Source organism: Callorhinus ursinus, unplaced genomic scaffold (genome assembly GCF_003265705.2).
Source record: "Callorhinus ursinus isolate GAN/ISIS: 27379988/994484 unplaced genomic scaffold, GSC_fseal_2.0 scaffold11, whole genome shotgun sequence".
NCBI lineage: Eukaryota > Metazoa > Chordata > Mammalia > Carnivora > Otariidae > Callorhinus > Callorhinus ursinus.
This window is the reverse complement of record NW_027397073.1, coordinates 46,724,824-46,751,696: the sequence shown is the minus strand read 5'-3', so window position 1 is coordinate 46,751,696 and position 26,873 is coordinate 46,724,824. Positions and strand designations below refer to the sequence as shown.

Genomic DNA, 26,873 nt, shown 5'->3' with positions numbered 1-26,873 from the left:
GCCCTAGGTTATCATCTTTTGTTAAGTATTTTGTAAAGCTGAGAGATGAGACCAACAGGAACAGAATTCTATAGCAAGGCTGTGCTCCTAGAGTATATTATCGTGGGGCCACTGAGGAAATGCTTCTAACCGATTGGCTTTCTAAACTAGGATATTCCTGAGCTGAGTTTTATTTTTTTTTTTTAAGATTTTATTTCTTCATTTGAAAGAGAGCGCACAAGCAGGGGGAGAGGCAGAGGGAGAGGAAGAAGCAGACTCCCTGCTGAGCTGGGAGCCCCACAGACTTAATCCCAGGAACTGGAGATCATGACTTGAGCTGAAGGCAGATGCTTAACCATTTGAACCACCTAGGTGCCCTGTGAGCTGAGTTTTAAAGAAGGATGTCGTCAGGTGAAAATGGACTAAATGAGATTTGAATTAGGCAGAGGTCCAACCTAGAACCTTGAAATTCCGTAAATTAAGGGTGGGGAGCAGGGAGTAATGGAAAACAAAGTAGATTTGCATTTTGCCTTTAAATCCCTAGTGACTGAAAGGGGAAGGACAAGAAGATTGTAAAACCGCATGGAATCGTTAGGAGTTCTAGAAATCAAAGCAGCAAATGGTGGTTTGAAAATATTTGGTTAAATGTTTTCACTGTAACAATTTGCATTTCAGAGGGACTTGGACAAAACACTTATGGAAGAAATGTGGAAAGAGTAAGGGCTTGACGTGAGTCTCAGATATTCTGCATGGTACCTAACACCTGTGTGTCCAAGATGGCCTGTTAAGGTTTGGCTACATAAGCATAAATGTCTCTAATTCCCTGAAGACACCGTAAAGGGGGTTTGTACTTGGGGTTTTTAGTAGGTCAGTTTCTATCTTTGATGGTTAAATGTATTATGAACCAAACCATCAGAAATCATGACAGCTTCATTTCACTTCTATCTACCAAAGCAGGGCTGGGGGTAGGGATGAAGGACAAAAAAATGTACCATCTGCAGACCTGTCATCACACTCAAAGTGTAAAATTAGCATTTCTCCTTTTAAAATATAATCTTCGTGAGAAGAGGGAGCCTGCCACATAAGGGGCATTCAGTAATTATTATATGGATGAATTAATATCCATAGAAAGTGTTCTGTGCATCATAGATGTAGACCAGAGCCTTAACATTGCCTCTTATTTTTAAGAGCTCTGGAAGCCTTAACTGTTTGAGTTAAAAAAAAAAAAAAGTTTTTATCAGATAGATGCCCCGAAGATGTTATTTGATGGTTGATTTCCAGTGGTTCTTGTTTTTTAAATATATGAAAATGGATGACGATGAAGCCTGTTTGGAATTTGGGCCTCATGATTATGGTGGTGGTTAACGGCCAGTACAAACCTGTGAGCCTGACTGGTGAGAGAGCGGGTGAGAGGAGTCCGCCTTGCCTCGCTTTGGTCTGAAACGCCGCGGGCTGCTGCCAGTGTGGTTTGGGGAGGACCGGTTGCGCCCGAGGTTGTGCAAGACCCGAATTAACGGACACTGGAAGCTTCAGGATTGGTGCCAAATTCTTTCCACAGGGGATTTTTCTCAAGAGGGAAAGTACTGTGTTGCATGAAATTAGTCGTTCTCTTTATACTAGTGTTTGTCATGTATACCGTGACATTAATTCTTCGAAAAGGTGACTGAAAAGTAACATTATGTTGGGCTGAGGGAGTAGTGTGAAGAGGCGCGGCGGTGACGGCGAGAACTGCCATAAATCTTATTTCTCTTTCCTTCTACAACAGCTCTTATTTTATATTGAGCGACCAAAAGCGCAGAGGCCGTCGCCTTGACTGACTCCTGGCCGTTTGAAAACGCCAGTTTCCCTACGCCCTTTCCTATTCTGTCAGAAAACTCGAGGCGCGCCCGCCCAGCGGAGTTCCAGCCTTTGTCCCCTTCTGCTCCCCATTGGCTGGGGGCGCCGAGGCTCCGCCTCCTTCCGTCGTGGCGCGGGCCCTCAACGGGAGGGAGGGGCTTTGTGACGCACGGCCCGGCGTCCGCAGGGGTATAAAGGCCCCCGCTGGGCGCGCCAGCTCCTACAGGAGCCGCCGGCAAGGGGGCAACGAGGAAGCTCTTTAGAGCATAGCCGGAAAGAAGGTGGGGCGAGTCTGGCGAAAAGGCCCCCCCCCCACCCTGCGGCGCCGGAGGCGGTTAGGCCCTCGGGGCGCCTCGCGCGGTGGGCTCAGTGGACGGTTCTTCCAGTGTTGGGGAAGGCGGAGGGCGTCCGGAGTGGGAGGCCGGTGGGGAAGGGCAGGCCCACACCGGCGAGTGTGGCGGAGCTCCCGGATCCCAGGCGAAGGGTCTGCCACCTGCGCCTCCTGAGCTGGTGGACGCGGAACCGGGACGCCCGCTCTCCATTTCACTGCCCTTGCCACCAAACAAATCCAACGGCAGACCAAGTACAGACCCCAGCGTAGGTCTTGAGGGAATGAGTGGTTGTGTACTGTTGGACGTTTCCAACCAGCCCCCACTGGTGCGTCCTCAGCCTCCAGCACAGTTGTCCTGCTCAGGCGTTAGCCCTGGGGGAGTGGGTGAAATGGAAGTTAACGGTTCAGCGCGGGGGCCTCGGGGGTCGTAAAACTTGTTTTTGACAATCTTTAAAGGAGAGAGGTGGGAAGAATTACGCAGTCACTTTTAAGCAATCTTCAACGTAGGTGTGTGAGAGTACCCGTTGATGTAGTCATGCTTGGTGTCCCAGGATTTCTCAACTTGCTCAGGACTGTTCTCTGCATGGGACTGTGTTGTAGGATGCTCGGCATCCCAGGTCCCAGGGCACAGAAAGGCCCCGCACCGGCCCAGTCTGGTGTGGGTGGGGGCGCGGCCACCACCTGCGCTGAAGAACCAATAGGATCACTGCATGGCCATTCTCGCCACCGTTGGTCGCATCAACTGCTAACTGCCTGCAGAAAAGGGTGTTTTGGTAGCTCCATCATGGCTATTAGTAAGCCACTTACCCGAACACGACTATCTGCTCTCACTGGAGTGCAAAGTGTGTACTTGAAAAAATGATATACGTATACACACACCCACACACAAATATAGTGTAAGTATATATGTGGATCATACATACAATTACTGCCTATGTCCCTTGACGTTTAGCATGTGGACTTGCCAAAGCTGCTCCAGTAGTTTTTTAAAGATGGTTAAATTTAGTAAAGGTCCCATTGACTTATACTCTAAGAGTAGGTTTTCATTAAAGGATTCAATACATTTAATTATATTCTCAAAGGTTTTGCTTTGGCCAATAGAGATTCATTTTTTCCCTGACCTTTGGGAAGATGAAATGCACTTTTAAATATTCAGCATTTTGCTATGACACATTACTTTTTATTAGAGGTTGGCTTTGACAATTACTATGACTAAACTGTGCAACTTATCCCCATGAAACTCATTACTCTCTTTACTGTAGGGATGTTGTTGACATGATTCGTTATCTCGCACTATTCTCCCCTTTATGAGGACTCGTAGGCAAAATTTCTCCTGGGTCTCCGTGTTCAGAGTACTTGTGATTCTCCCAGGCAACTGATTTTTTTTTTCCTTAAATCTCAGGAAACATGAATCATTTAACCAACTGTTTCCTATTTTGTGATGTCTGGTAGCTCAGGGGCTGATTTGACACCCCATCTCTATCAAAGGGTAGGGCCTATGGCTTGTAGTGGGATACTAACCTTACCTGTAGCTTCATCATATTTTCCTAGCATAATTTTGCCCTTACCACTGAACTCATTTCCTTAAATACTTAATTTTGTTCTTTACATGTATTTATAAACCTCCTTAAATCATTTTCTACAATGAAACAACACACACACAATTTAGAATGGCAACCTCTGCGACCCTTGAGCATTGTAGGTGAGACTATGCACTACCCTTGGTAGCACTTAAAATCCAGAAAGGCAGGAGGAGGGGCAGAGAGAGGAAAACAGGGGCAGAGGTTAAGGGAGGATATGAGGGAAGAAAGGCATATGGCGGTGGGTGGTATGATACCACAAGTAACATCCCTATTCTGATTAATGTTAAAGCAAAATTAAATTTAAAGCTAAAAATTGTATACTGAAAGCTGATCGATGTGCCAGGGATAGATTTAGAAATATGAGGAAAAAGACAGTTTCTTGTAGAAAAACCCAATTCTACATTTCTATTTGATGAAGGCATAGAAAAGCCAATGCCCAGGTAGTTTGGAAGGATCTTGTTTAGACACAGACACATGAGCTTGATTCATCTGTCTTGAAATTGTACTGTATAAAATATTTACTGAATTTCACAGGAACAAGTTTGGTTGTTTGATTTTTCCTTCTTTGTTTTTAATATCATCCTAGAGTTCCTGGCAGGGCTTTCCCCATGGGTTTCTTTAATAGTACCATATTGCTCATCTGCACATAATAAGCTATTGGTTGTGTGTGTGTGTGTGTGTGTGTGTGTGTGTGTGTGAGGAATTAGCCCATTTTTGCTAGAATAAATGCCTAGAGATTAAACTCAAGCTAATAATTTCAGTAGGACATAGGTCTATTCTAAGAAACTATAGTTAACTCATGAACATTTTAATAAAAAACATGTAAGACTTTGTTTTTCTTCATTATAGTTGAGATTACAGACATCCTGCCAAAATGATTTCTTCAAAGCCCAGACTTGTCGTACCTTATGGCCTCAAGACTCTGCTTGAAGGAGTCAGCAGGGCCGTTCTCAAAACCAACCCGCCAAACATCACCCAGTTCGCAGCAGTTTACTTTAAAGAACTTATTGTGTTTAGAGAAGGTTTGTTATTCCTTTAGATTATATATTTGTTGCTTTGAAAAGGAAGGCATTTTAAATTGGGCATTTTATGTATCTAATTTCCTGTATTTATTTCTTCAGGGAATACTTCTCTGGATATAAAAGATCTTGTTAAACAATTTCATCAGATTAAAGGTAAGTACAAGTGGTAACAGTTCAATAATACAGTGCATCATTGTTACCATACATTTAAGCTGAAGAAGGATGCCCATAAGTATTTTCTGTTTAATCTCACTGATGTTTGTTAAAAATAAGCCATCAGTGTGATTATTTATTTGATCCATTTTTAAAAAAATCTGGAGATAGTTTGGAGGATTTTAAATCTTTAAAAAACAAATATAGGAAAAACTCATCTCCTGCAAACCATTTGGTACAATGAGACCTCGAACAGTGTGGATAAGCTATGATTCAAACCCTTTGTAATGTCCCCATCTTTAAGGAAGTACACTGAACTTTGAAGAAAATGAAGACTCAAATTATAATGAGTTACACTACCTAGGAAAGTTGTATAAACATTCTTCTTGGAAGATTTTTTTTTTTATTAAACAAAGAAACATTTTTCTTTTTTCCTCCCTGTGATAGGTTAACTGCAGTCCAGTTGGAGGGCAGGAGATCAATTAGGGGTTACTGACCATCTTGTCTGTTCCAAGAGTCTCTAGATAGTGAAGAGAAGTTTTTCCTAGAAAGTGGTCTTCTCCAGCCCATCTCTGTGGCCTAGGGCCATCCCTCTGCTTAGAAAAGAAGTTGTGTTTTATGTGTATATGTGTAAATGCCTATGTGAACATGACAGCATGAAATTGCATTGACGGAAGAGATAGGGAAAAAGAGAAAGGCAGAGTTTACATGATGGGAAGATCAAAGTAAAGGGATAAATTGGTCATCCCAGGGACAGGCATCCACATCTAAAAGAATGGTAACAAGAAGCTTTTGGCAGAATTTTGTGGAGAAAACAGAGACTCGTGGTCAGTGAGGGAAATAAGGAAATAATTTTTGCCGCATTGGCTGGCCAATATTTTGGCATGACTGTAGAGAAAGAAAAGGTAGGATCAGTGAGGTTGAGCCACGTTTATACTCTGCCAGTTTGGTGATGCCAATACATAGTCAAGCTAGGGAGAAGTCAGGAGTAGAACCTAGGACAATGTAAAAATTGAGGATTTGGATATGCAGTGAAAGACATACCCAAAACAGAAAACAAGACTAAAATGAGCAAGAGTCAGCATTTGAAGGGAGAGTGAAGCGCTGTCGTTCAGGAATATTTTACTCTCTAGTCTGACTGCTTCCCTGCAGGGTCCTGATGGCATTCTCAGCTTACCATGGGACTTAGGTCTGGGATTTGCTTGCCACCAGCAGGATATACAGACAAGTGCTAGAACACTGACCATTCTCCCCTTCCCTATTAGGTTGGTTTCCCAAGAAGTCAAGGTAATCATGGGCTTGTACTCATGCCCTCTACACCAGGAGCTGTGTTTGAGAGGCCCGGGAGTGAGCAGGCTTCCCATGTTTGAGAATGGTGGTAAAGTTGGTGAATCGTTATGGGGGGAGGTAACTCAGGAACTTACCCACCATTCAACTTAGCAAGTGGACTAAACTAATGTGGAATTAGTTTAATTAACAGACTGAACTAGTGGAACAGCTATACTTCCGATGGAGGGAATAAGAGGGAGATACTTTTCTTCTCCGGTAACTGCGGATACCAAGGCAATTTATATAACGTGCAGATAATCCTAAAAGTGAGCTCCCGTATGGTTGTAGATATAGATTGCTCTTTGGTAGTAGAGTAGGAATGAACGTTGCTTGTTCTAGTTTACTGGGGAGATGGGAAGGTAACATGAAAGTATGACCAGATGACCAGAAGATAGAGTTCTTTGTTACTGTCTAATACCAGTTTGGCTCATTTATCTGCCTTTTATTGTCATATCAACTGGTTTCTTATTGGCAAACAGTGTCCATTAACTTAGGTCCTATCAGAGAGACTGCACAAGTCCCATCTACATCCAGGAAAGCATCACTCTGGGCTAAAGAGGGACTGTGTAGGGATGTACACCATAAGATTTCCATTTGGTAGGGCTTCTCCTCCCCTGAATGACATCCTCCTATCTTCTAACTGGTTTAATTCCTCAACTGCTATTCCTGTGGGAGTGCCAAGCACATTTGGCTGCATGGTGGTTCGGTTCTCTACAATAAAAATGTGGAAAGAACAGGTGGCATCTTTTGCTTCCTCTAAATACACTTCCCTTATGTGGATCCCTGTGTTAGGTATGGATGGTGGCACCTTTAATACCCTACATGCTCTGTTGGTCCCAGGGATTGTGGCTCACCCAGGCTTTCCGTGATTTGCAATATGGGAACATGGACCATTCTTTGAAGACTATGTCTGCTGACTCTTATTCTGGTCTTTCGGTCTCTTCAGCATGAGGCGAGGTCAACCCAAAGGCAGCATCAGGTATTAGCACTTGGTAATGTGGGGCAAAGGCTCACTCGCATCCCTGGTGCCCTGGTCCCCACTCATCTCCCGGCTATCAGATGTGAGCATGAAAGACAATTTGTTTTATGTCCACAGTACATCCCTGCACATAGCATTTTTTTTATTTGAACACTTCATCCTGGATTTTTCTTGGAATGAAGCCCATTTTTGGTAGGCTTCTTTATAGGACCAGTAGTGTTTACCCCTCTCCCCAGTGCCTTTAAAAATTCATGTAAACTCAGATGATGGAAGAGGGAGGAGGAAAAGAACCAGACCCGAGAGCAAAATTTTCTTACTTCTGTTCTCTCATCGCTTCCCTCATTTTCCAGAGCCTAGGAATTTTGGGGTAGCCCTGGCTCTGTCCAGGCCTCCCCTGTGGCTTTTGACCCACATTATGCCCATTTCCAAAGCAGCTCATGCTGTGAAACACTTCCTGGTTTAATTCTGCAATTGGATGAACCAGATCTCACTATCAGATGAATCAGAGAAAGTGCCCCCATTTTTCAGTCTTCTCAGGAGAGTTTCTTCATTAATAGCACTGAACCATTAACTGAGGGGATTTTAGAAACTCAGGTGATCTTTTAAGGCAAAAGAGTTGTCTCTTAAGTTCTACCACTTACTATGTCACAGGTAGGAAATGAAGGGAAAGAGGAATGGAATGACCGAGTACAGGCATACGTTGGAGATTGTGGGTTCTGGTCCAGACCACCACGATAAAGCGAATATTGCAGTAAAGCCAGTTAAATGAACTCTTTTGGCTTCCCAGTGCACATAAAAGTTATGTTTATACCATACTGTAGTCTACTAAATGCGCAATATTATGTTTAAAAAAAAGGTGTATGTATCAATTTAAAAAAATACTTTATTGCTAAAAAAATGCTAACTACCATCTGAGCTTCCAGAGAGATGCCTTGATGTTGGTGGCTGCTGACTGATCAGGGTGGTGGTTGCTGGTGGTTGGGGTGTCTGTGGCAATTTCTTAAAATAAGACATCAGTGAAGTTCGCTGCACCGAATGACGCTTCCTTTCAGGAACGATTTCTCTGTAGCATGAATGTTGTTTGACAGCATTTACACACAAAACTTCTTTCAAAATTAGAGTCAATCTCAACTCTGCTGCTGCTTGATCAACTAAGTTTATAGAATACTGTACATTCTTTGTTGTCATTTCAACAGTCCTCACAACATCTCCACCAGGATTGTAGATTCCATCTCAAGAAAGGACTTTCCTTGCTCATCCATAAGAAGCAACTCCTCATCTGTTCAAGTTTGATCGTGAGCTTGCAGCAAAGCAGTGCCATCCTCAGGCTCCACTCCCAGTTCTAGTTCTCTTGCTGTTTCCACCACATCTGCAGGGATTCCTCCACTGAAGTCTGGAACCCCTCAAAGTCATCCATGACTTTGCAATCAACTTCTTCAAGATGCCTGTTAATGTTGATATTTTGACCTCGTCCCATGAATCACAAATGTTTTTAATGGCATCTTAAGAGTGGTGAATCCTTTCCAGAAGGTTTTCATCTGACTTCACCCAGATCCATCCAAGGAATCATCTTTTACAATGATAACGTTATGAAACGTGTTTCTTAAGTAACGAGACTTGAAAGTTGAAATTACTTCTTGATTCATGGACTGCAGTACAATATATTAGCAGGCATGAAACCACATTCAGCTCATTGTACCACTCCATCAGAGCTCTTGGGGTGACCAGGTGTATTGTCAATGAATAGTAATATTTTGAAAGGAATCTTTTTTCCTGAGCAGCAGATCTCAACAGTGGGCTTAAACTACTCAGTAAATTGTAGTGTAAACAGACATGATGTCTTCTAAGCTTTGTTGTTCCATTTCTAGAACACAGGCAGAGTAGATATAGCATAATTCTTAAGAGCCCTAGGGTTATCAGAATGGCAAAGGAGCTTTGGCTTCAACTTAGTCACCAGCTGCAGTAGCCCCTAACAAGAGAGGCAGCCTGTCCTTTGAAGCTTTGAAGCCAGGCATTGACTGCTCCTCTCTAGCTGTCCAAGTCCTAGATGGCATCTTCTAATATAAGAATGTTTCATCTACATTGAAAATCTATTGTTTGGTGTAATCACCTTCATTAATGATCCCAGAGCTTCTGGATCACTGGCTGCAGCTTCTCCATCCGCACTTGCTGCTTCACCTTGCACTTTGATGTCATGGAGGCGGCTTCTTTCCTTGAACCTCATGAACCACCCTCTCCCAGCTTCAGACTTTGCTCCTGCAGCTTCCTAACCTCTCCCAGCCTTCCCAGAATTGAAGAGAGTCAGGGCCTGGCTCTGGATTAGGCTTCGGCTTAAGGGAATGTTATGGCTGGTTTGATCTTCTATCCAGACCACTCAGCCTTTCTCTGTATCAGCAATAAGGCTGTTTTGCTTATCATTTGTGTGTTCACTGGGTTAGCACTTTCAATTTCCTTTAAGAACTTTTCCTTTGCATTCATGACTTGTCTAACTGGTTGGCGGAAGAGGCCTAGCTTTCGGCCTCAGTTTTCAAATGCCTTCCTCATTAAGCTTAATCACTTCTAGCTTTTGATTTAATGTGCGAGCCACGTGGCTCTTCCTTTCACTTGAACATTTAGAGGCCATTATAGGGTTATCGACTGGCCTAATTTCAATATTGTTGTGTCTCTGGGAATTAGGGAGGCCCTAAGGGAGGGAGACAGACGGGGGAACAGCCAGTTATTCGTGCTTGACATAGGGCTGCCACAAACCTTCAATTTGTAAAAAATACAGTATTTGTGAAGTGAAATAAAGTGAAATGCAGTAAAATGAGATATTTTGTCCTAGGTACTTACAAAATATTTCATTATTTAAGGCAACTTCATAAGTAGGTGACATCATTGCAATTTTACTTAAGAGAAATCTGATGCTTGGGCATGATTAAAAAACTTGTAAGCTTCCAAATATTAATTGGTAGGGTTAGGATCGAAACTTAGATCTTCCTAGCAGCGTAACTCATAGCTCTTTCCATAGTAAATAACATTCTATGATTCCTCTGGAAAAACTTGAAATTCTTGAACTGAAAGAGTAAAGAAGAATTTTAGCTCCCTTTCCCCATAGTGTCTCCTCCTCTTTCACTTCTTCCTCTCCGGTCACCTTCTTGTGTAGAACCCGAAGCCAGATTGTGCTAGCTCACTTCTTCACCACTCAGCGAGGGTAGGACAGTGGTTTCCCCATGCAGACGAGATCTCAACACCATCCCCTTCCATCCCCCTCAGCTTAACCGAGTCTAGTTTCTAGTATCAGCCCTGTCCCGTTTCCAACAAAGGCAGGAAATAGCTAACTCTTTGGAAAAATCAAGAAGGTCTAGCCCAACTGAGTTAACCTGTTAACTTTTCTTTCTTTTTTTTTTTTTAAAGATTTTATTTATTAAAAAAAAAGATTTATTTGAGAGAGACAGATAGTGACAGAGAGAGAAAGAAAGAGCACAAGCTGGGAGGAGAGGGAGAAGCAGGCTCCTGCCGAGCAGGGAGCCTGATGCGGGACTCGATCCCAGGACCCCTGGGACCATGACCTGAGCCGAAGGCAGACGCTTAACGACCGAGCCACCCAGGCGCCCCAAACTGTTAACTTTTCTTACTGATCCTGGACATTCTTGGCTTGGCCATAAATTGTAATTATAATCATGCACTGCTGCTGATCATTGGGCCCAATTTCAATTTCTATGCAGCACCACAGCAGTTATGCATATCATTAAATGTCTTGAGTTATTCATATTAAATATTCATAATGTTTTTAGTTTAATTCTTATGCCAAATTCTATTTTTTTGCATTATTTTCACAGTTGGTTACATATACTTGTGGCTATTCTCTCTTAAGTAAATGAGAAATGTATCAATTTCAGGACAATCTATACTAAATTGTGTGAAGCTCTGGTGCTAGTCTGCACTTTCCTGGGCATTTTGTCAAGTAAGGCTATACTGATTCCCTCAACAGGGATGGGTAGTGTGCCAAAACGATCCTTTTTATTTCTTGAGGTCTCCTATTTGCCTAGGCAGGGTGGTAATTTGTACCAAGGTAAGAATTTCATTAAGTTTAAAAAAGGTTCAAATGATTATCTGGTTGTGATATTGGGAGGGGGACCTGGGTCATTTATGTTTTCCATTGTGGTAAGATTAATCAGTTGGGGAATAGTCCATACGAAAGAAGGCAAATAAATCATGGAACCAGTCAATGGTATAGTCAAGAGGTGGGGTCAGATTGGCAGCCTAGGGCAGAAATACAGGGTTCGGATTAAGGGAGGAAGCCGATGTGGCAGACCAGGTAAGTGAGGACAGCGGGGTCAGGGACACTAGGGCGCTGGAGTCAGTATGAGCAGGAAGAACATCTTGGACCTGAGACGGTTAAGTGTAGCTCTTTGCTCACCAGGAACATCTGCTAGCGCCCTATTGTTCACAAAATCCAAACTCTTCAATGTCACAGGGATATTTTTGAAAAATATTAAACTAGTGTATATTGATTTCAGGTAGCCTCCCATTGTTCCTGTTAGCTCCGTCCATCTCTACCCATTGAAGCATTCATTTGCTTTAGGGGAAATGTGAATAGGAAGTCATTACTCAGTAGTGAGTTTCCAAAGTTCATAGTAAGAAACACTTCGGAGTTTCTCAGGAGCCTGTTTTTGTTGAGAGAAGATTCTCTTGGAATTTCCAGAGCTGACTTTTAAGAGCCAAAGCTACCAGAATCAAGTTTTTATTTTATATATGCCATAGGATATAAGCTCATTTCCTGCAGCACAGGGAAGGGAAACAGGAAGTCCTTCCTGGTGTGGGACTGTGGTGCCGGGGCGTGGGGAGTGCACACGAAGTGCTAGCTGAGACCGAAAGTGGTTATAAGGAAGGTGGGGAGAATCTCTGACTGGAATGCTCTAAAACCTGACCAAAAGGCTTGTGCTCTGCTTTCCCGGGGGCCTCTCAGAGCGGCTGCATGGTTAGCATGGCTCTGCATTTAGCATAACACATGCTACCTTACCTTCAGCACCTGTGCTGTAATTGTCATGCTCAGACCTGCAGTAAGTGTTGAAAAAAAAATTAAATGTGAAGAGGTAGATTAGAAATCATGGAGAGTCTTTCTCAGATGGGCCACAGATGAGATTTCTGGTGTCCCAGGGCCCGCACGTGGCTGGTAGTTGGTCCAGATGTGTTCCGATAGTCCCGGAGTGCTGACTAGCAGGGAATCGGGCTGGGACAAAGTGACATTACTCACCCTGCCAGCAGAGAGCTATAGCACATACTGTCCAAGCTGGGGACAAAATAAAAATTGGCAGCTAGGCCTCCGATGCTAAAGAGGACCAAATTAAATTAGGAAGGGCATCTCCCAGGAAATAACAGGCCCATTTTCCACAAAGTGGAAAACCTTAAGTGAATACGGCCAGATCAGGGACTAACGCCTAGAGCCCAAGCGCTAGGCGCGGGGGCTCTCCTCGAGGCCACCCGAGAGCCAGCAAAGAGCAACGTGGGTCAGAGCCCGAGCTGACTCTAGCATTCAGCTTCCTTCTTTAGAAGTGGGCGAAACTTTGATAAATAGCCCCCAAAGGTTGAATAATTAACCAAAAGAGACTTTAATCTAGAAGGGCTAAATATTTTTAACCTATTATCAAGTAAATTTTGCCATTTGGAGACAAGCATTTTAATGCAAATAGAGCAAGTAATGCGTTCTGACAAATCTGTCATAAATTTTGATCCCTTTCCAAGACCAGGCCGTGCAAAGCTTTCTGCGATCTGAATCCCTCCTCCCTTTGCCGCCATCTCTCTCTGCACCAGCCAGACAGCTTGTCATCGCCTGGTTTCTGACTTCTGCTACTTCCCTCTCCAGGAGTCGCTCCGCACCTTTCAAATCCTACCTATCCGTAAAGTCCAATTCACTATTTCACTTTACAAATTTTTCAATTCCTACCCATTGCCAGATGCTGTGCTAGGGGAAAGTCAGTGCAGGAAGAGATCTTTCACTCTCAGCTATGATGGAGGGGCTGCTATCACACTTAGCTTCCTCTCATCGACCATCATAAAAGCTGGAGCAATTCTGTAAAACAAAGTCCAGTGCTTGGATTCTTGGGAGGAGTTCATGGAAAGTGAGCCCCCTCTTCACCCTAGCAGCATTTCTCAACTTCTTGCACAAGGCAAGCGAGGCCCAGCACAGAGTGGAAGCGGGTGTCTGGGAAGAGAAAATGGAGGGTTTGGGGCTACTACTATGGCTGGGATTTGGGCAACAAAGCATCAGAGAGGGGGTGTTTGCAGAGGAGCCCCCTAAAGTCTACAAAGCCATTTCCTTTGGGTTGCTGGCCAACTCCCGAGCTGCCTGTGTGTGCAGGACAGCTTGACGCTTAGCAGGGAAAAGCTGGTGGGAGACTAGAAACTGAGTGGGGATTTCGGAAGTGGGGTGCTGTTGGGGGTGGTGGGTTTGGGCCCAGCTGACACGAAGAGGCTTGTGAAGCCCTGGCAATGCAGTGAGACCCCAGGAGAGTCAGAGCCGAGGAATAAAGACAGTGTGCGAGGAGTAAGAACCAACCTCAAACACACCCACTTTCTGCTTTTCCTGCCGATGTCATTGTGATACACAGGAAATGCTTCCCCAAGAGAAAAAGCACAGTAGAGCAAGCAGCTGTGAAAGTGGCTGACGAGGGAGGGTGTGGGGCGCAGACAGAGAAGAGGGTTTCACAGCATCTTCCCCGCCCTAGGAGCTCCTCTAGGTCATCCGCTGACGGATCCGGAGGTCTCTTCTTGCCCCTCTTGTCTGGGTCAGTTCGACTTTGGCTGCTGCATTGTCATGCCTCGCCAGCAAGTGCTACCATTTTTAGGTCAGACTGCAGGATGTTTCCTAATGTCGAAATATCCTATAGGCCCCGTTTTCCCACTCATTGTTAAATTTTATATACCAGTTGTCTTAAGTTGAGCACTGCCTTTATTAACATGACAGCATTTGTTTCATTAAGCTATTCCATCAGCTGAAGATCAGATCACTTACTGCTCAGATGGAACCCCCCTTCCCAGAACCCTTGGGTTTTGTGTAGAAGTTTAGATCAGGAACTTTTTCCATGGAGGGTTCCAGCTTCCTTCGTTCTAGGCAGAGTCACAGTCTTTCCCCCTGACACGGGCCAGCTGAAGGTGGTATCTGACTCCGTTTTGTCACGGTGCTACGTAGTCCCTGATTTCTGAGATGAGCTGAGGTGTCTTCTGAGTGGGTAAGGACAGGGAAGTTTCAGTACCCACTCTAAATCACAGGTGCTGAAATTGGGCAAAACCCTTCTGTGTCCTGACATCTGAAAGTTCAACCTATTACTGCTTTAAAATTGAGGGGGGGGGGAATATCTGCTTATTAACCCATCTGGCTTTTTTAGTAGAGAGGTGGTCAGAAGGAACGACGCAAGAGAAGAAAGCAGAATGTATGAAAAAACAGGTAGGAACGTCTACAGTTTCCCAAGAACCTACACGGATGGAGAAATCTACGGACACAGATGAGGACAATATTGCTGGGCCACTGTTTATGAACAAAACCACTCAGTTCCCATCAGTTCACTCGGAGGTGCTCCAGGAACCTGAGGAGACACCCGAAGCAGCTCGTGGTTCCAGTTCGAAACCGTCTACCCCTAAGGGGATGACCCCACCCTCATCACCACCTCCAGCAGCCGTGTCACCCGAGTTTGCTTATGTCCCAGCGGACCCAGCTCAGTTTGCTGCTCAGATGTTAGGTAAAGTTGCATCTGTTCATTCTGATCAGTCTGACGTGTTAATGGTGGATGTGGCCACGAGTATGCCTGTGTTTTCCGACGAGGTGCTGAGCTCAGAGGCTGCTGAAGATGCCCGGGCGGCCACTCCTGCGTATTCTGCAGAGGGGGCAGCCCTGCAGGTTCTGAGCCAAACGGCTGTCCATGTAGAGTTGGGTTCTAAACTTAAAGACGATGAGGCTGAACCAGCAGCGGCTTCCTCCTTCCCCTTGCAGGATGAACAAGACCCTCCTGCTTACGATCAAGCTCCCGAGGTCCCTTTGCAGGCCGATATTGGGGTCACCTCATTCGTTCACATATCATCTATCTATAACCAAGAGCCTGTGACTGAAGGAGTTACTTATGTCGAGCAAATACCAGAACACATAGTTATCCCTTTCACTGATCGCGTTGCTTCTCTTAAAGCAAACGAGCCACCACTTAGTCCCATTCCTGTAGCACTCGCCACAGGCGTGCCCGAGAAACCTGTAGGCTCGGTAAAACCGCTGGAGGAGGATGCGAATTGTTCCTCGGTCCACGTGGAGGCAGGAGCAGCCGTTCTGCCCCCTAACACCTCTTTGAAAGGCCAGCCTGCACAGTTCCCCGATGCAGAGGGCCCCACCAAAGCAGTAGGCTCTGAAAAACTTCTGCACGTTGAAATGGAGTTCACTGCCCTAGTCCCTGACAACCCTGGGCAGGGGTCCCCGGGAAGCTCTGCAGCCCAGGAGATGGAGGTCAAACTCATGCTCTCTGGGGAAGCTACCACTGCAGTGCTCTCGGCTGCGCCGGGAAGGGCAGCTGGTGGTACCCCACCTCCTGTTCCAGAACCCGAACCCGAGCCACAAGGGGAAGCAGCACTTGAACAAGGTTTGATGGAGCCAGGTAAGAAAACCAGATACTTACAAAATTACCAATGACATTTTCAGGTGACCTCTGTATTTCAGGTTAACCACGGACGTGGGCTCCCTCCAGGTTGGTCAAAAGGCTCCATTTTCAATAGCTTGTAAGATGGCAAACCTCTGTAAAGGCCTTGTCGTACTTGAGATTTTACTCTTATGAGAGGAGTGATTTTTAAAGTGACATCAACCACAGCTTGGCCTCCCAGTTGGGTCACCTAGCACTTTGGGACAGAGCACACGGAGTGAAAAACCTGAAGAGCCTCCCGTCAGGCCCCAAATCTGTTGCGAACGTGGGCCCAGGGGGTGTTGCTTTGAAATGGCTCACTTGTGAGTGTAACCTCCAACCACACAACGCCCTCCGGAGAGACATGGTGGTGTGTCGCCCCTGCTTTCGCCCTGCAGTGGGAGAGAGCCCTGCAAGCGGGTGCGGGGAGCCCTGGCTCCCTGCTGGGGGGGGGGCGGGCGGGGGGGGGGCTCCTGCAGCCGCGGGGGCAGCCCCAGAGCTGGACGGAGGGGACGGCTCGGCCGCACTTCTGTCCCCCGGGCGAGCACAGGGGTTTGCGGCAGCTAAGCCGACTGGCCTCCTCCCGTCAGCAACCCCCGTCAGCAACCCCGACGGGGCGGGAACCCCACCGCCGACTGGGCTGCCAGACATCGCCCGGGCTTGCCCGTGACACAGACCTGGCTTGATCTCTCCCTCCCTCCAACTCGGGACTTAGGTCTGCCCCCCTCTCGCCCCCTCCCTTTGAGGGCTAGATGGAGCCGACCTCCCCGCTCCCTTTTGCAGAAACCCTCTCCACGCTGACTCTTCCCAGAGCTGGAACGGGTCAAGTGTTACCAAAGCAGGTGTTCTGGGATCAAATTCTGTCTGGCAGTGTGACGGGATCTGCACCACTGAAAAGGCTGAGGGCAGCGCTGGGAGCTGGCACGCGGGACGGGCATGCCCCTTGTGGCGGGAGTGGCAGTGGCACCCCAAGTCCCCGCTCCCCAGTGCCTCGCTCTTTTTCTAAAGCACCACGTGGAGATTTCGAACGGAAGACTAGGCTTGTACGTATTTTTTAACTGGCTTGCAGAAGGATCCATTGACCGCATCTGAAGCTATTGAAAACTTACCAGCTTAATCATGTGCATAGTGTTCTGTTCTTTACTGGGGAAGAAGAAAAGCTGCACCAGTGATGCGAGGCCCAGTGTTCAAACGGTGAACTCAGTACAATTTGGGCCCCATGCTACTCCTCTGTCGGGAAGGAGTTTCGCCTCCATCCCATCTTCTGGGACTTAGTTCTCCAAGACAGTACTGTCTTCATTAGGCAAGTCAAACTTGCCATCACAGATGCCTTGGTGTTAAGTAGACGGATGGCACTCCTAGAAGGTTTTTTTTTTTTCCCCCCTGCAAGAACCCCTCTGGGACCAACCAGCCTCTTACTGCCACCTAGGACCTATGATTTCAAGCCTTGCCTACAGAGGGTGCTCTCTCGGGTTCTGAGTCCTAGATTATGTGATGTTCTGTGTGTGGTGACCAATTAATGTGAGATTATGGGGCCTGTGAAGGGCCAAAGATAACTGATAATGTGACCAAAAGATGACGCCCCGTGCAGACTTTAGTAAAGAAAAAGTCACTATGCAGATGCATTAACACTTTTTCACTGGCTTCACACACACTTCAATTGATTCTTTTGGATCAAGCCCCAAATGTGGATCCTCCACGTCCTGTGTGCGGGTGCTACGGTGGCCACGTCTCAAGCTGGCCGCCCCGGGACCGGTGGCTTCGGATGAGACTTCTGCTTCCGGCACAACCCGAGCGCCCCTGCCACCTGCTGGCACGACCCTGTCCTCACTTTCCAGTGGCAGAGAGCCTCGCTTTCACATTACCAAACACGACTGAGCCCTCTCTATAGCACGCTTTATGGCACATGTTACTACCACAGCTGTTTGTTTATATGTAAAGGAAATTTACAAAGACATTTCTGTGCATAGTGCCTGATACAGAGACCAACCTTTAATGCCTGCAAATTTTTTTTTTTTTATAGCCATAGCAGCAAGCGAAGCAGGACAACCACCACCATACTCTAACATGTGGACCCTTTATTGTCTAACTGATATGAATCAACAAAGTCGCCCATCACCGCCACCTGCACCTGGGCCTTTCCCCCAAGCAACCCTCTATTTATCTAATCCTAAGGATCCACAGTTTCTGCAGCAGCCACCGAAAGTTACTTCTCCAACTTACGTGATGATGGACGATAGCAAGAAGACCAGTGCCCCACCTTTTATTTTAGTAGGCTCGAATGTTCAGGAAGCTCAGGATTGGAAACCTCTTCCTGGACATGCTGTTGTTTCTCAGTCAGATGCCTTGAAGAGATATGCTGCAGTCCAAGTACCCATTGCTGTTCCTGCAGATCAGAAATTCCAGAAACATACCCCAAATCCCCAGAATGGTAGTCCTCCTCCAAGTGGACAAGATGTCCCCAGGCCACAAAGCCCAGTTTTTCTTTCTGTTGCATTCCCAGTAGAAGATGTAGCCAAAAAAGGTTCAGGATCGGGTGACAAACATACTCCCTTTGGAAGTTACGGTATTGCTGGAGAAATAACCGTGACTACTGCCCATGTTCGCAGAGCAGAAACCTAAAAATGGTAGGTAAATTTTCCTACCATAATATGTGGGCCTTAACACACTAGTACTTTGATTTGTTGACCTGGAGATAGAGATATTTACGGAAATTGAATGGAGATGTGCAGAGTCGGGGTTCCCAAGTTCATTACCCCCAGTTAATAAGAAATGCACAGTAGGTGCACTGCACCAGGATGACTCACACTGAGGACTTGGGGCCTAAGACATGAACCCATCCACTCAATCACCTTTGAATACCTGGTGGTTCAGCTAGCCCCGTGGAAGATGCTAAAAAGGGATGGCTTTACAAGAAAAAAAGACATTAGGTAGGAACTTTTAATCTAATTGGTAGATGAAGGGGTGGGTCAGAGCAGGGGCCAGACGTGAGCACTTCGGCCCACTGGAGAGAGAGGGGAGAAGTCAGAGATGCCGTGGAGCACCCTGTCACTGTAGTAGGGTTGTTCCCTTGGAGAGTGAAGATTTACAGCATGGGCAGGTTGGAAACACCCGAAGGAGCCAAAACAACTGGCATTACCTGGATCAGACCCTTTAATCACAAATCATCTTTTAAGTTCTTCGTCCCACCAGTACCCAATGCCCTGTCCCGTGCTCATCCCAACCTTCCCCCTGTGTGTGGCCAGAGCAAGGCCCGGACCTCCCCCTCCATGGGGGGATGGGCTGGAGGGTTCAGGACACCATGCTAAGAATGGTGAGGACAACAACGCTGACACAGCCCTGCTTTGTTAGGGTGGTCAGGCCTGGATGTCAGCTGACCCCTGAGTCCCAAGAAGGAACCAGCCTTGCAGGGAGCGTACAGACCGGGCCTAGGGCTAGAAAGAGCAGGACTCCGACATGGCAAGGAGGCCAAAATGATGCTGGGGGGGAGGAGCTGGGGACGGCCCCTAAGACGACGCTGGAGCTGTGAAGGGGGGCGGGGCATATGATTCAGGGCCCCGAGATCCGTAGGACAGACATGGGGGTTGACAGAAGAATGACAGACCTAGAAGGCGGGAGGAGGTCACTAGAGGAAGCAGGGAGACAAGGTGGTACGATGCAAGGGTCAAACCCACACCCCAGTGAGTTCAGTTACTTCAATGTGTGGGAATTTCACACTGAATATCCGATGGGCAAAAGCTAGATTTCCTTCACAGGCAGGTTCAAGTACTCTAGGGACAGTATTTAGGGAGATAACTCCATTATCAAATCTTAGCTCCATATGCCCTTCTCTCTGCCTTTGTAGAGTTTCAGTGGAATTGTCAGAATGGCTGTTTTCAGCATGAAATGCTGGGACACTTCAGTGCAAATGCACAGACAGCTACATGACTAGATAAGAATTTAGTAATGGGAGGGTAGACCACCCATTTCTGATCTGCCGCTCACTTTACGTGTTCGGTTTTGTGATTAAACAATTCACTGTTTACATTTCTAACAGATGCTGGAAATGATGCTGTTTGAGCCAACGTTCAAGGTGGAGTCTGCCACCGAGCGTACTTTGTCAATAAACTTCATGCAAGCATAAAACCCTGTGCTCTTATTTTGTAACTTAGGACAATCGAATACCAAAGGCCTGTAATCTTTTCAGACCGGTGTAGCCTTTCCCAACTCTGTATGCACCGCAGAAGAAAACATTCCCACTCTACTAGCAGAGCTACTCGGCTTTCTAGGCGGGTCTTCCCACTCGGTGAGTTTGTTTGGCATTCCCGGCAGGCGGCTAGCGGAGCCCTCCCGAGAATACTCACCCAGAGACCACTGGCTCCGGGGTCCTGTGGACGGCAGCACAGGGACTTCTTGGTAAGGACACTCAGTAACTGAGGATCAGATTAAGAAACCACTTTTGGGACGCCTGGGCGGCTCAGTCAGTCAAGCGTCTGCCTTCGGCTCAAGTCGTGATTCCAGAGTCCTGAGATCGAGCCCCACATCGGGCTCCCTGCTCAGCGTGGAGCCTGCTTCTCCCTCTGCCTGCCACTCCCCCTGCTTGTGCGCGCTCTCACGAATAAAATCTTAAAACAAAAACCACACTTCTTGGGAACATTCTAAAGCCTTTATTTAGCATCAGGTAGATTATTTCATTATAACACTTGTTAACTTCAAGACGGCAATTAAAATAATTTACTGGCAGCTACCTAAAGCCCCTTGGAGCAAGATCTCAGTCTGGGGTTGGGTGGATAAATACCGTAAGATTAATGTACCCCAATTAAAGGGGCAAAGCTACTGTACAGGAGGTCTCCATACATATTTTAAGTACACAGGTGCTTTGCAAACTTGAAATGCACAAGACCTCCTTTTATAGTTTGGTACTTATAATACATGAGTGCAACTTAATGTCCTTGGTGGCATTTGCCACAAAGTTGACACATTTAAAAAGGTTTGTCATTATGTAATGATGGTGATTAAAATCTATTTCTAGGGCATTTTTGTGAATTGCTAGATTTTATACGAATTTTCAATTCAAACACCTTCTAATTCTAAGGACTTGATTACAGAAAATTGTAAAAATAAATTTAGAGCACTAAAGTGAAATACCTTTTCCAGTTTAATTCTTTAGAGTTTTCAAATCAGGAACACCTGTTCTGAATATTCAGGTACTTTTTCTTTTTGGAGGTGGGAAGGGGTAAACTGGAGAGGATTAGTATGAAGAAAAGCCATCTTTTTAAAGTAGTCTTTACAAAATGACATAACCTTCTCTGCATTTGAGCACATAAACATTGTATAGAAGAGTTCTAAACATTTCAAAGTTACATCTAAAACATTCAAGCATGACGGCATAAAAATATGCAAAGTAACTTGATTTGGGATTACTACATAATTCCATAAAGCTAAAGGTACAGGTGGGTATAAACCTTCAGTAAATATGGCAATAACCACCATAAAAAGCATATTCTCCACACCGTTTCTCTTACCTCTATAAAACAGTATTTCAAATCAGTAAGTCTATTTGGATAGCAAAATTACCCATTTTTCCTGACTTTCATCACCAATATCACCTTATGCCCTAACTTTTGTTGGGTGAAATGCAAGTTATCTCATGAGCGTTTTTTCTTAAAAGATGAGTAGAAACCAAGGAAGAAATTTAAAAACATAGGTTTAAGACTTATTTGTAGATTAGCCAAACACCCTGACTCGTCTGCACTTTAGTAAATGTCAGGCAGATTGAAGTAGTTTCTGTCCCAGTAGCTGCCCGAGTACAGCCAGTCCTGTGCTCCGTTGTAGGGGTTAGGGCCTTGACGGAACCACCTGTTTAAAGAGAGAGGACAAGATTGGTGGGGGGACTGCAATCCCCGGGCTCCTGCCGCCTCGCTAGCTCCTGTAGCAATTCACCTCGCTCGAGTTAGGGACTTCCAGAGGGACTTTTAAAGAAGTCCTGCCATTTTTAGAGAGCACCTATGTGGCATAATATTACAAAAGATGTCATGATACCACACAAAAGGTTTATGGATTTCTCCCTAGCACGCGGCAGGAGTGCTCAGCAGAAGTAACATCTTCTGTCTAGTAGGGCGCAAGAACCAATCTATTTGACGTCCTCTAGCCTCATTCCTTACCTTCCACCAGAAGGCTTTTTTTTTTTTTTTTTTGGTAAGGAATTAGGGTAAGGAAATGAACTTTTACAACATACCTACAGTAACATGGAAAGTACCGGATTCAGAGTTAATGCCCCCTAAACTCAAAGTGGGAGTGGAATGTCAGAGAAGTTAAATAACTTGCCCAAGCTAGTAACTGGTATCAAACTTGGGCTTGATTTTAAAGACCATGATTTTTAAATCTACTATGCTACGCCGAATCCACTGAAATTACTCCTAATCTTCCTGGGTCTCCATTTCCCTCATGCTAATATGGCTTCTTAGGTTGCACCTTGCTGTTAACATCCCGATCGGTCTTTAATCCTGCAAAGAGCTGCTCTAATCATTTCCTTACCCTTTAAAACCACCACCTCGTTCCCACAGTCCCAGCTTCCTTCAGGTAAGGGAAATGCAAAATGACTTGCTCAAAAGGTTCACAATTAGAGTCACATTTTCTAAGTACGATTTTGCTTTCAGAGTAACATTTGTGAAAAAGTTTCACAGGTGTTTTCCATTCTTTCTAAAAAAAAAAAAAGTCAGCAGCAGCTTAACTATTCAAATGAGGTTCGGTGTGTTTGGTAAGTCCCCAATGCTCCTATTACCCCTACAGCAGCACAGAATGCCCTTAGAGAAAGAAAGGCAGATTCCTTGAAGGATCACATCGTAAATGCCCATTGGACCACACTTTCTAGACTATTAATATCTAAATTCTCTATTTAGCTTTTGGGCTTTTTTCCTAATTAGAAAATTTAAGTCTACTTTAAATGATCAAGATACATCCCATCTGGTTAACCAGACTGGAAATATATTAAACCATTATTTGATCAAAGTCAGAAAATTCTGTCCAGTAACTTGAAGTATATAGTTACACTCCTTTTGGTCCCCAAAGTCCAAGCAGTAAAAGCACTTTTGTTAGTTAGGCTTAGCAAAGTCAAGCGCTTCAGAAAAGCAGACACATTAAAATCAAGGTAATAAGAAATAATTTAAAAAATGAACCAAGCCTCAGGCCACGTGCCACGGTGTAAGCAAAGTTCTCTAAAGACCACGTCTAAAAAAATAAAAAATACCACGTCTGCAACCACAGCCTCTCTTCGAGGCTGCGTGCCCTTGCAGAGAGTCCGAACACTGTACCGAAGGGGAGCACCTCAGAGTCAATGGTCTGATGTACAGGACCAGAGTTTCCTTCAACTGCTAGTTCTCCTGATTTCGAGCACTCGTGTCTAGAAACCTCTGCTGCTATAATCCTACCCCTCCCACACATACCAAGAAGTCCCAGTTGATTCGTCTTTCTAAACACACACACACTGGAGACAAGCATGGGTAACGGGGAGAAGAGTAAGGTTTCCTTGCCACCACCTCTTCTTCAACATTCGTGGCTCTCCAGAGTCCGTGGGTCTGTATCAGTAAGAGCAGTCTATCAAGTCTGAATTCTGTACGCTGCTCAGACTGTCCGGGAGACACCCCGCCAACATTCCTGCCTCAACACATCCCCCGCCGCTGCCGGCCCCGTCCCCACTTCAAACCCTGTCCTCACTCAGTCGTGAGGGTGCCTCTGGGGAAGGAGGTCGGGATTACAAGCGGCATTTTCACAGCAGGGACCCCAGTTTCCAGCCTGAAAAATTCTGGAGCCTATACTCTCTTCCAGTAAATCCTCTATCAGCAGGAATATCAGCTTTAAGTGTGGAGGAATTTGGGACAGATTCTAGTAAGTCTCTGGGTTGGATTTCTCCGAAGGCTAGTTAGCGCCAAGCAGCAGAAAACGTTCCTTTACAAACCGCCCTGCCTCACCTCAAGCTGAACACATCACCCATCCTGAGAAGAATCCAGTCAGTGAACGTGCACCCTCCTTACAGCCACTAAAAAAGAGCTCAAAGCAGATTCTTTTGACAAAGAGTCAGTGGGATCATTTCAAAACCACGGGTATTCACACAGGCGCTACTGATGCTGGGAGCGCCGTGGAGGAAAGGCCTGAGGGGGTAGCTCCCGGGCGCAGCGCCGGGTCGGAGCTCCACGCTACCACCCCGTGGTCTGAAGCTCACTGCTCTCTCTACCATGGGGCTCTGACAGTAAACATTCTTAGGGGACTTTGTACTTACTTTGTACACCTGAAAATGTGACCAGAAAAATAAAGGAGTTAATAAATAGCAATACAGTACAGAAGTGGGGTTTCTGCAAAAGAGACTAGAAATAATGATAAAATGAATCCAATCTTTTCAAAGGGATCGGAGGGGAGCGTGTGGCTTCGCCTGCAGGACTGATGGAGGTGGAGGCTCTAGTCAGAGGTCTAGGGCTCACTGGTTGTGTGTCCTCGAGCAAGTCTCCAAGATGAAATACATCAGCATTTGTTTTCCTCTGAACAACGAAGGGATTTCTAGACCACTTTCAAACGGTATTCCGTGCAGGCCTAGGGAGCCAGGGTCTGTGCAGGGTGGGAGAAGGTGAGGACCGGGGCTGTCCCGCGTCCCGTCCCCTGCCCCCTCTCCAACCACGGCAGCTTGGCCTCCATGAGTTCTGTATTTGCAGACTCTTTATGCATTCACTGGAAGAAGAGATTTTTAACGCTAACCAAGCCCCAGAATCACTGGATTAGATGAAATCTAAGGTTATTTCCTAGCTGTGATTATCTTTTCCCAAAATGCAAAAGGGCTACCAAATAATGTCTGCTGAATGTTTGCAAAAGTACGTCCGTATTGCCTCTACAAGGGGGACAATGGTTCTATTATGTGATATAAATTTAGAAAATGTTTTTATTCTATTCCTGTTTACAAGTGATTCTATTACTCAATAAAAAGTCACTACGCAACTCCGGACTCTTAAAAAAACAAAATTTCCAAAGCTAAGAAATTTTATGGCCCACTTTCTATTTCTGAATGGAATCCAAGATGTTACTTTATACAAATCGTATTTCTGTTGCATGTCAAGTCCCCTGTGTTTGGAAGAGTAAAGGCACTGTCTAAATATCCTGGATACACGTAGTAGCAAATGGCTCTGTGCATTTACTCATGTATACTATAAGCAGGTGGCTCTGAACCTATTTTTGTGCCAAAATCTGTCATTCCGGATTTTACTTTCCCTCTTACAACAAGGACAGGACAGGACTTCGCCAGACATGGAAGGTAGACGGTTTGCTTAAACCACTTACCTGCATCAATCGTGTGGGACTGTTTTAACCTTAATTTCCAAATAGCCCTTTTCCTTTGTCACACACGCAAGTCTCTCAGCTTGAATACCTGGAGGAAGCAGCTTCTCTCTCCAGTCCTGGGGAAGCTCTGCAGCCCAGCGCCCGCCCCGCCCCGCGGCCTGGGGGCCACACGCACCTAGTCTTCCAGTCCTCCTCGGACTTGGACCTGTTCTTGCGGGCTGCTCTTTGCTTTTCCTCCAGTCGTTTTTTTTCTTCACTAGCTTGATCTAAGGTACAAACATGAGTGGAAAACCAGTTATTCTACAAGTAGAGACTGCCGGGCACAGTAACGTTACAGAGAAGCATCACCCACATGCATTCACATGATCTCTCCGCCTTATTAGAAAACCAACATTACATTAAAATTTTAACACGTAGCCAAGGTAGTAAGAGGCAGAGCTGGCCCTCAAGACCCAGTCGTCTCCTCCTACAGCCTCACCCTTAACCACCTCTGTACTTACCAAAACGACCTGCTTATTCTTAAGGCCAAAAAAACTATGTTACAAAAGCTTCAATGAAAAATTGGGTGGAAAAAACTGAATAAATGCAGGATTTTTCTTAATCCTTGGTGAGACCTCATAGAGCTCCTTCACATTCCAGTCATAAGAAATTCAAACAGTTTTCCAAAATCCTGGTGCACTGTCTCACTGGTCATTCATGATCACTCAGATAGGGACTCTCGACCTCAAGTGGCCCCACACACACCTCGCGCCGCCTGATTCTTTGTGGGGCCGTCCCGGGAGCTGCAGGACCTCTGGTGGCAGCCCGGCCTCTAGCCACTAGATGCCAGCAGCAGATCCCCAGACATGACAAACTCTCCAGACATGGCCACACATCCCCTGGGGGTAAAAACTGTTTCCCTTTTGAGAACCACTGAATTAGAAGAAACGTAACACCAGGTAAAAATGTTATAATTAACCAAGGCCACGCTCTTCTTTGAGGCTCACAAGGTAGTATTTAAGTTCTGAAATATACAGTATCTAGTTTCAAGCTGATAATGATGCTAATTCTTTTCTCAAATTCCCCTCTGACATTTAAGATCTCTGGCCATATGTAGTATATTAAATTGCCAGGGAGGGTCACTGAAGTAATGAATCTAAATGAAAGCTAATTACAAAAAATCTCTCAGAGAGACGACATATGCTTGTCCACAAGATGCAAACACTCACAAAACCTCCTCCCCGCCGCAAGTGAGGCTTCACCGTTACCCCTCGGCCGCTCGTTACCTATCTCTCCATTCTCCATGGCTCTGATGTCAGGTCGCAACCTGCAGTCTGTCTTAGGAATCACTCTCTCCATGTCTTTGTCTACTTCATTCAAAACCATTGCAAAGCTAGTAAAATTATACATCTGAAAGGCAGCAAAACGTCCAAATTAACACGTAGCAAGGCATAAGGCACCCTGAAAACCCCCGAGGACAGCAGGACTTGACAAAGGCCTCCCACCGTCTTGTGGGGATGAAGACCAGCCTTCTCAGACCAGTCTTAGGTTTTCATCCATGTCTGCACCACCCACGAGTGCTGGTCTCAAAGAAATCTGAGTGGGCCACAGAGATAACTATCCTCCGACCCTGTCAACCTGAAGTGGAAGTAGAACCAAATCATTCTTTTTACTTCATTAAAGTCAGTACTTGCTGGATCTGGGGGGCCCAAGACTCAAGTGTCTGCATCCCCGTGTTTG

General features: G+C 45.7%; 2 protein-coding genes across 20 annotated transcripts in view; one reads left to right on the top strand and one right to left on the bottom strand.

The window, feature by feature from the left end:
- Window positions 1–1,962: 1,962 nt before the first annotated feature.
- On the top strand, window positions 1,963–19,976 carry CABYR (calcium binding tyrosine phosphorylation regulated). Of its 7 annotated transcripts, none has more exons than XM_025886713.2 (7): window positions 1,981–2,096; window positions 3,811–3,848; window positions 4,579–4,751; window positions 4,851–4,904; window positions 14,583–15,830; window positions 17,875–18,478; window positions 19,888–19,976. In XM_025886713.2, exons 3-6 carry the CDS (start codon window positions 4,604–4,606, stop codon window positions 18,471–18,473), a joined length of 2,049 nt encoding a protein of 682 aa, XP_025742498.1. In that variant the 5' UTR covers window positions 1,981–2,096; window positions 3,811–3,848; window positions 4,579–4,603; the 3' UTR covers window positions 18,474–18,478; window positions 19,888–19,976. The 7 variants fall into 7 exon arrangements, with proteins under 7 accessions (XP_025742505.1, XP_025742497.1, XP_025742504.1 ...); XM_073898398.1 differs by lacking the exon at window positions 1,981–2,096 and adding an exon at window positions 2,153–2,472; XM_025886720.2 differs by lacking the exon at window positions 3,811–3,848 and having other exon boundaries at window positions 1,963–2,096; window positions 14,583–14,933.
- Window positions 19,977–20,482: 506 nt separating this feature from the next.
- OSBPL1A (oxysterol binding protein like 1A) overlaps window positions 20,483–26,873 on the bottom strand; it is a 231,462-nt gene continuing 225,071 nt past the window's right edge. For all 13 annotated transcript variants that reach the window (XM_025886552.2, XM_073898394.1, XM_073898392.1 and 10 more), the window contains 3 exons: window positions 26,420–26,543; window positions 25,330–25,420; window positions 20,483–21,689 (listed from right to left, as the gene is read on the bottom strand). In XM_025886552.2, coding sequence (XP_025742337.1) covers window positions 21,587–21,689; window positions 25,330–25,420; window positions 26,420–26,543 — 318 coding nt within the window. In that variant the 3' untranslated portion in view covers window positions 20,483–21,586. The remainder of the gene's footprint in view (window positions 21,690–25,329; window positions 25,421–26,419; window positions 26,544–26,873) is intronic.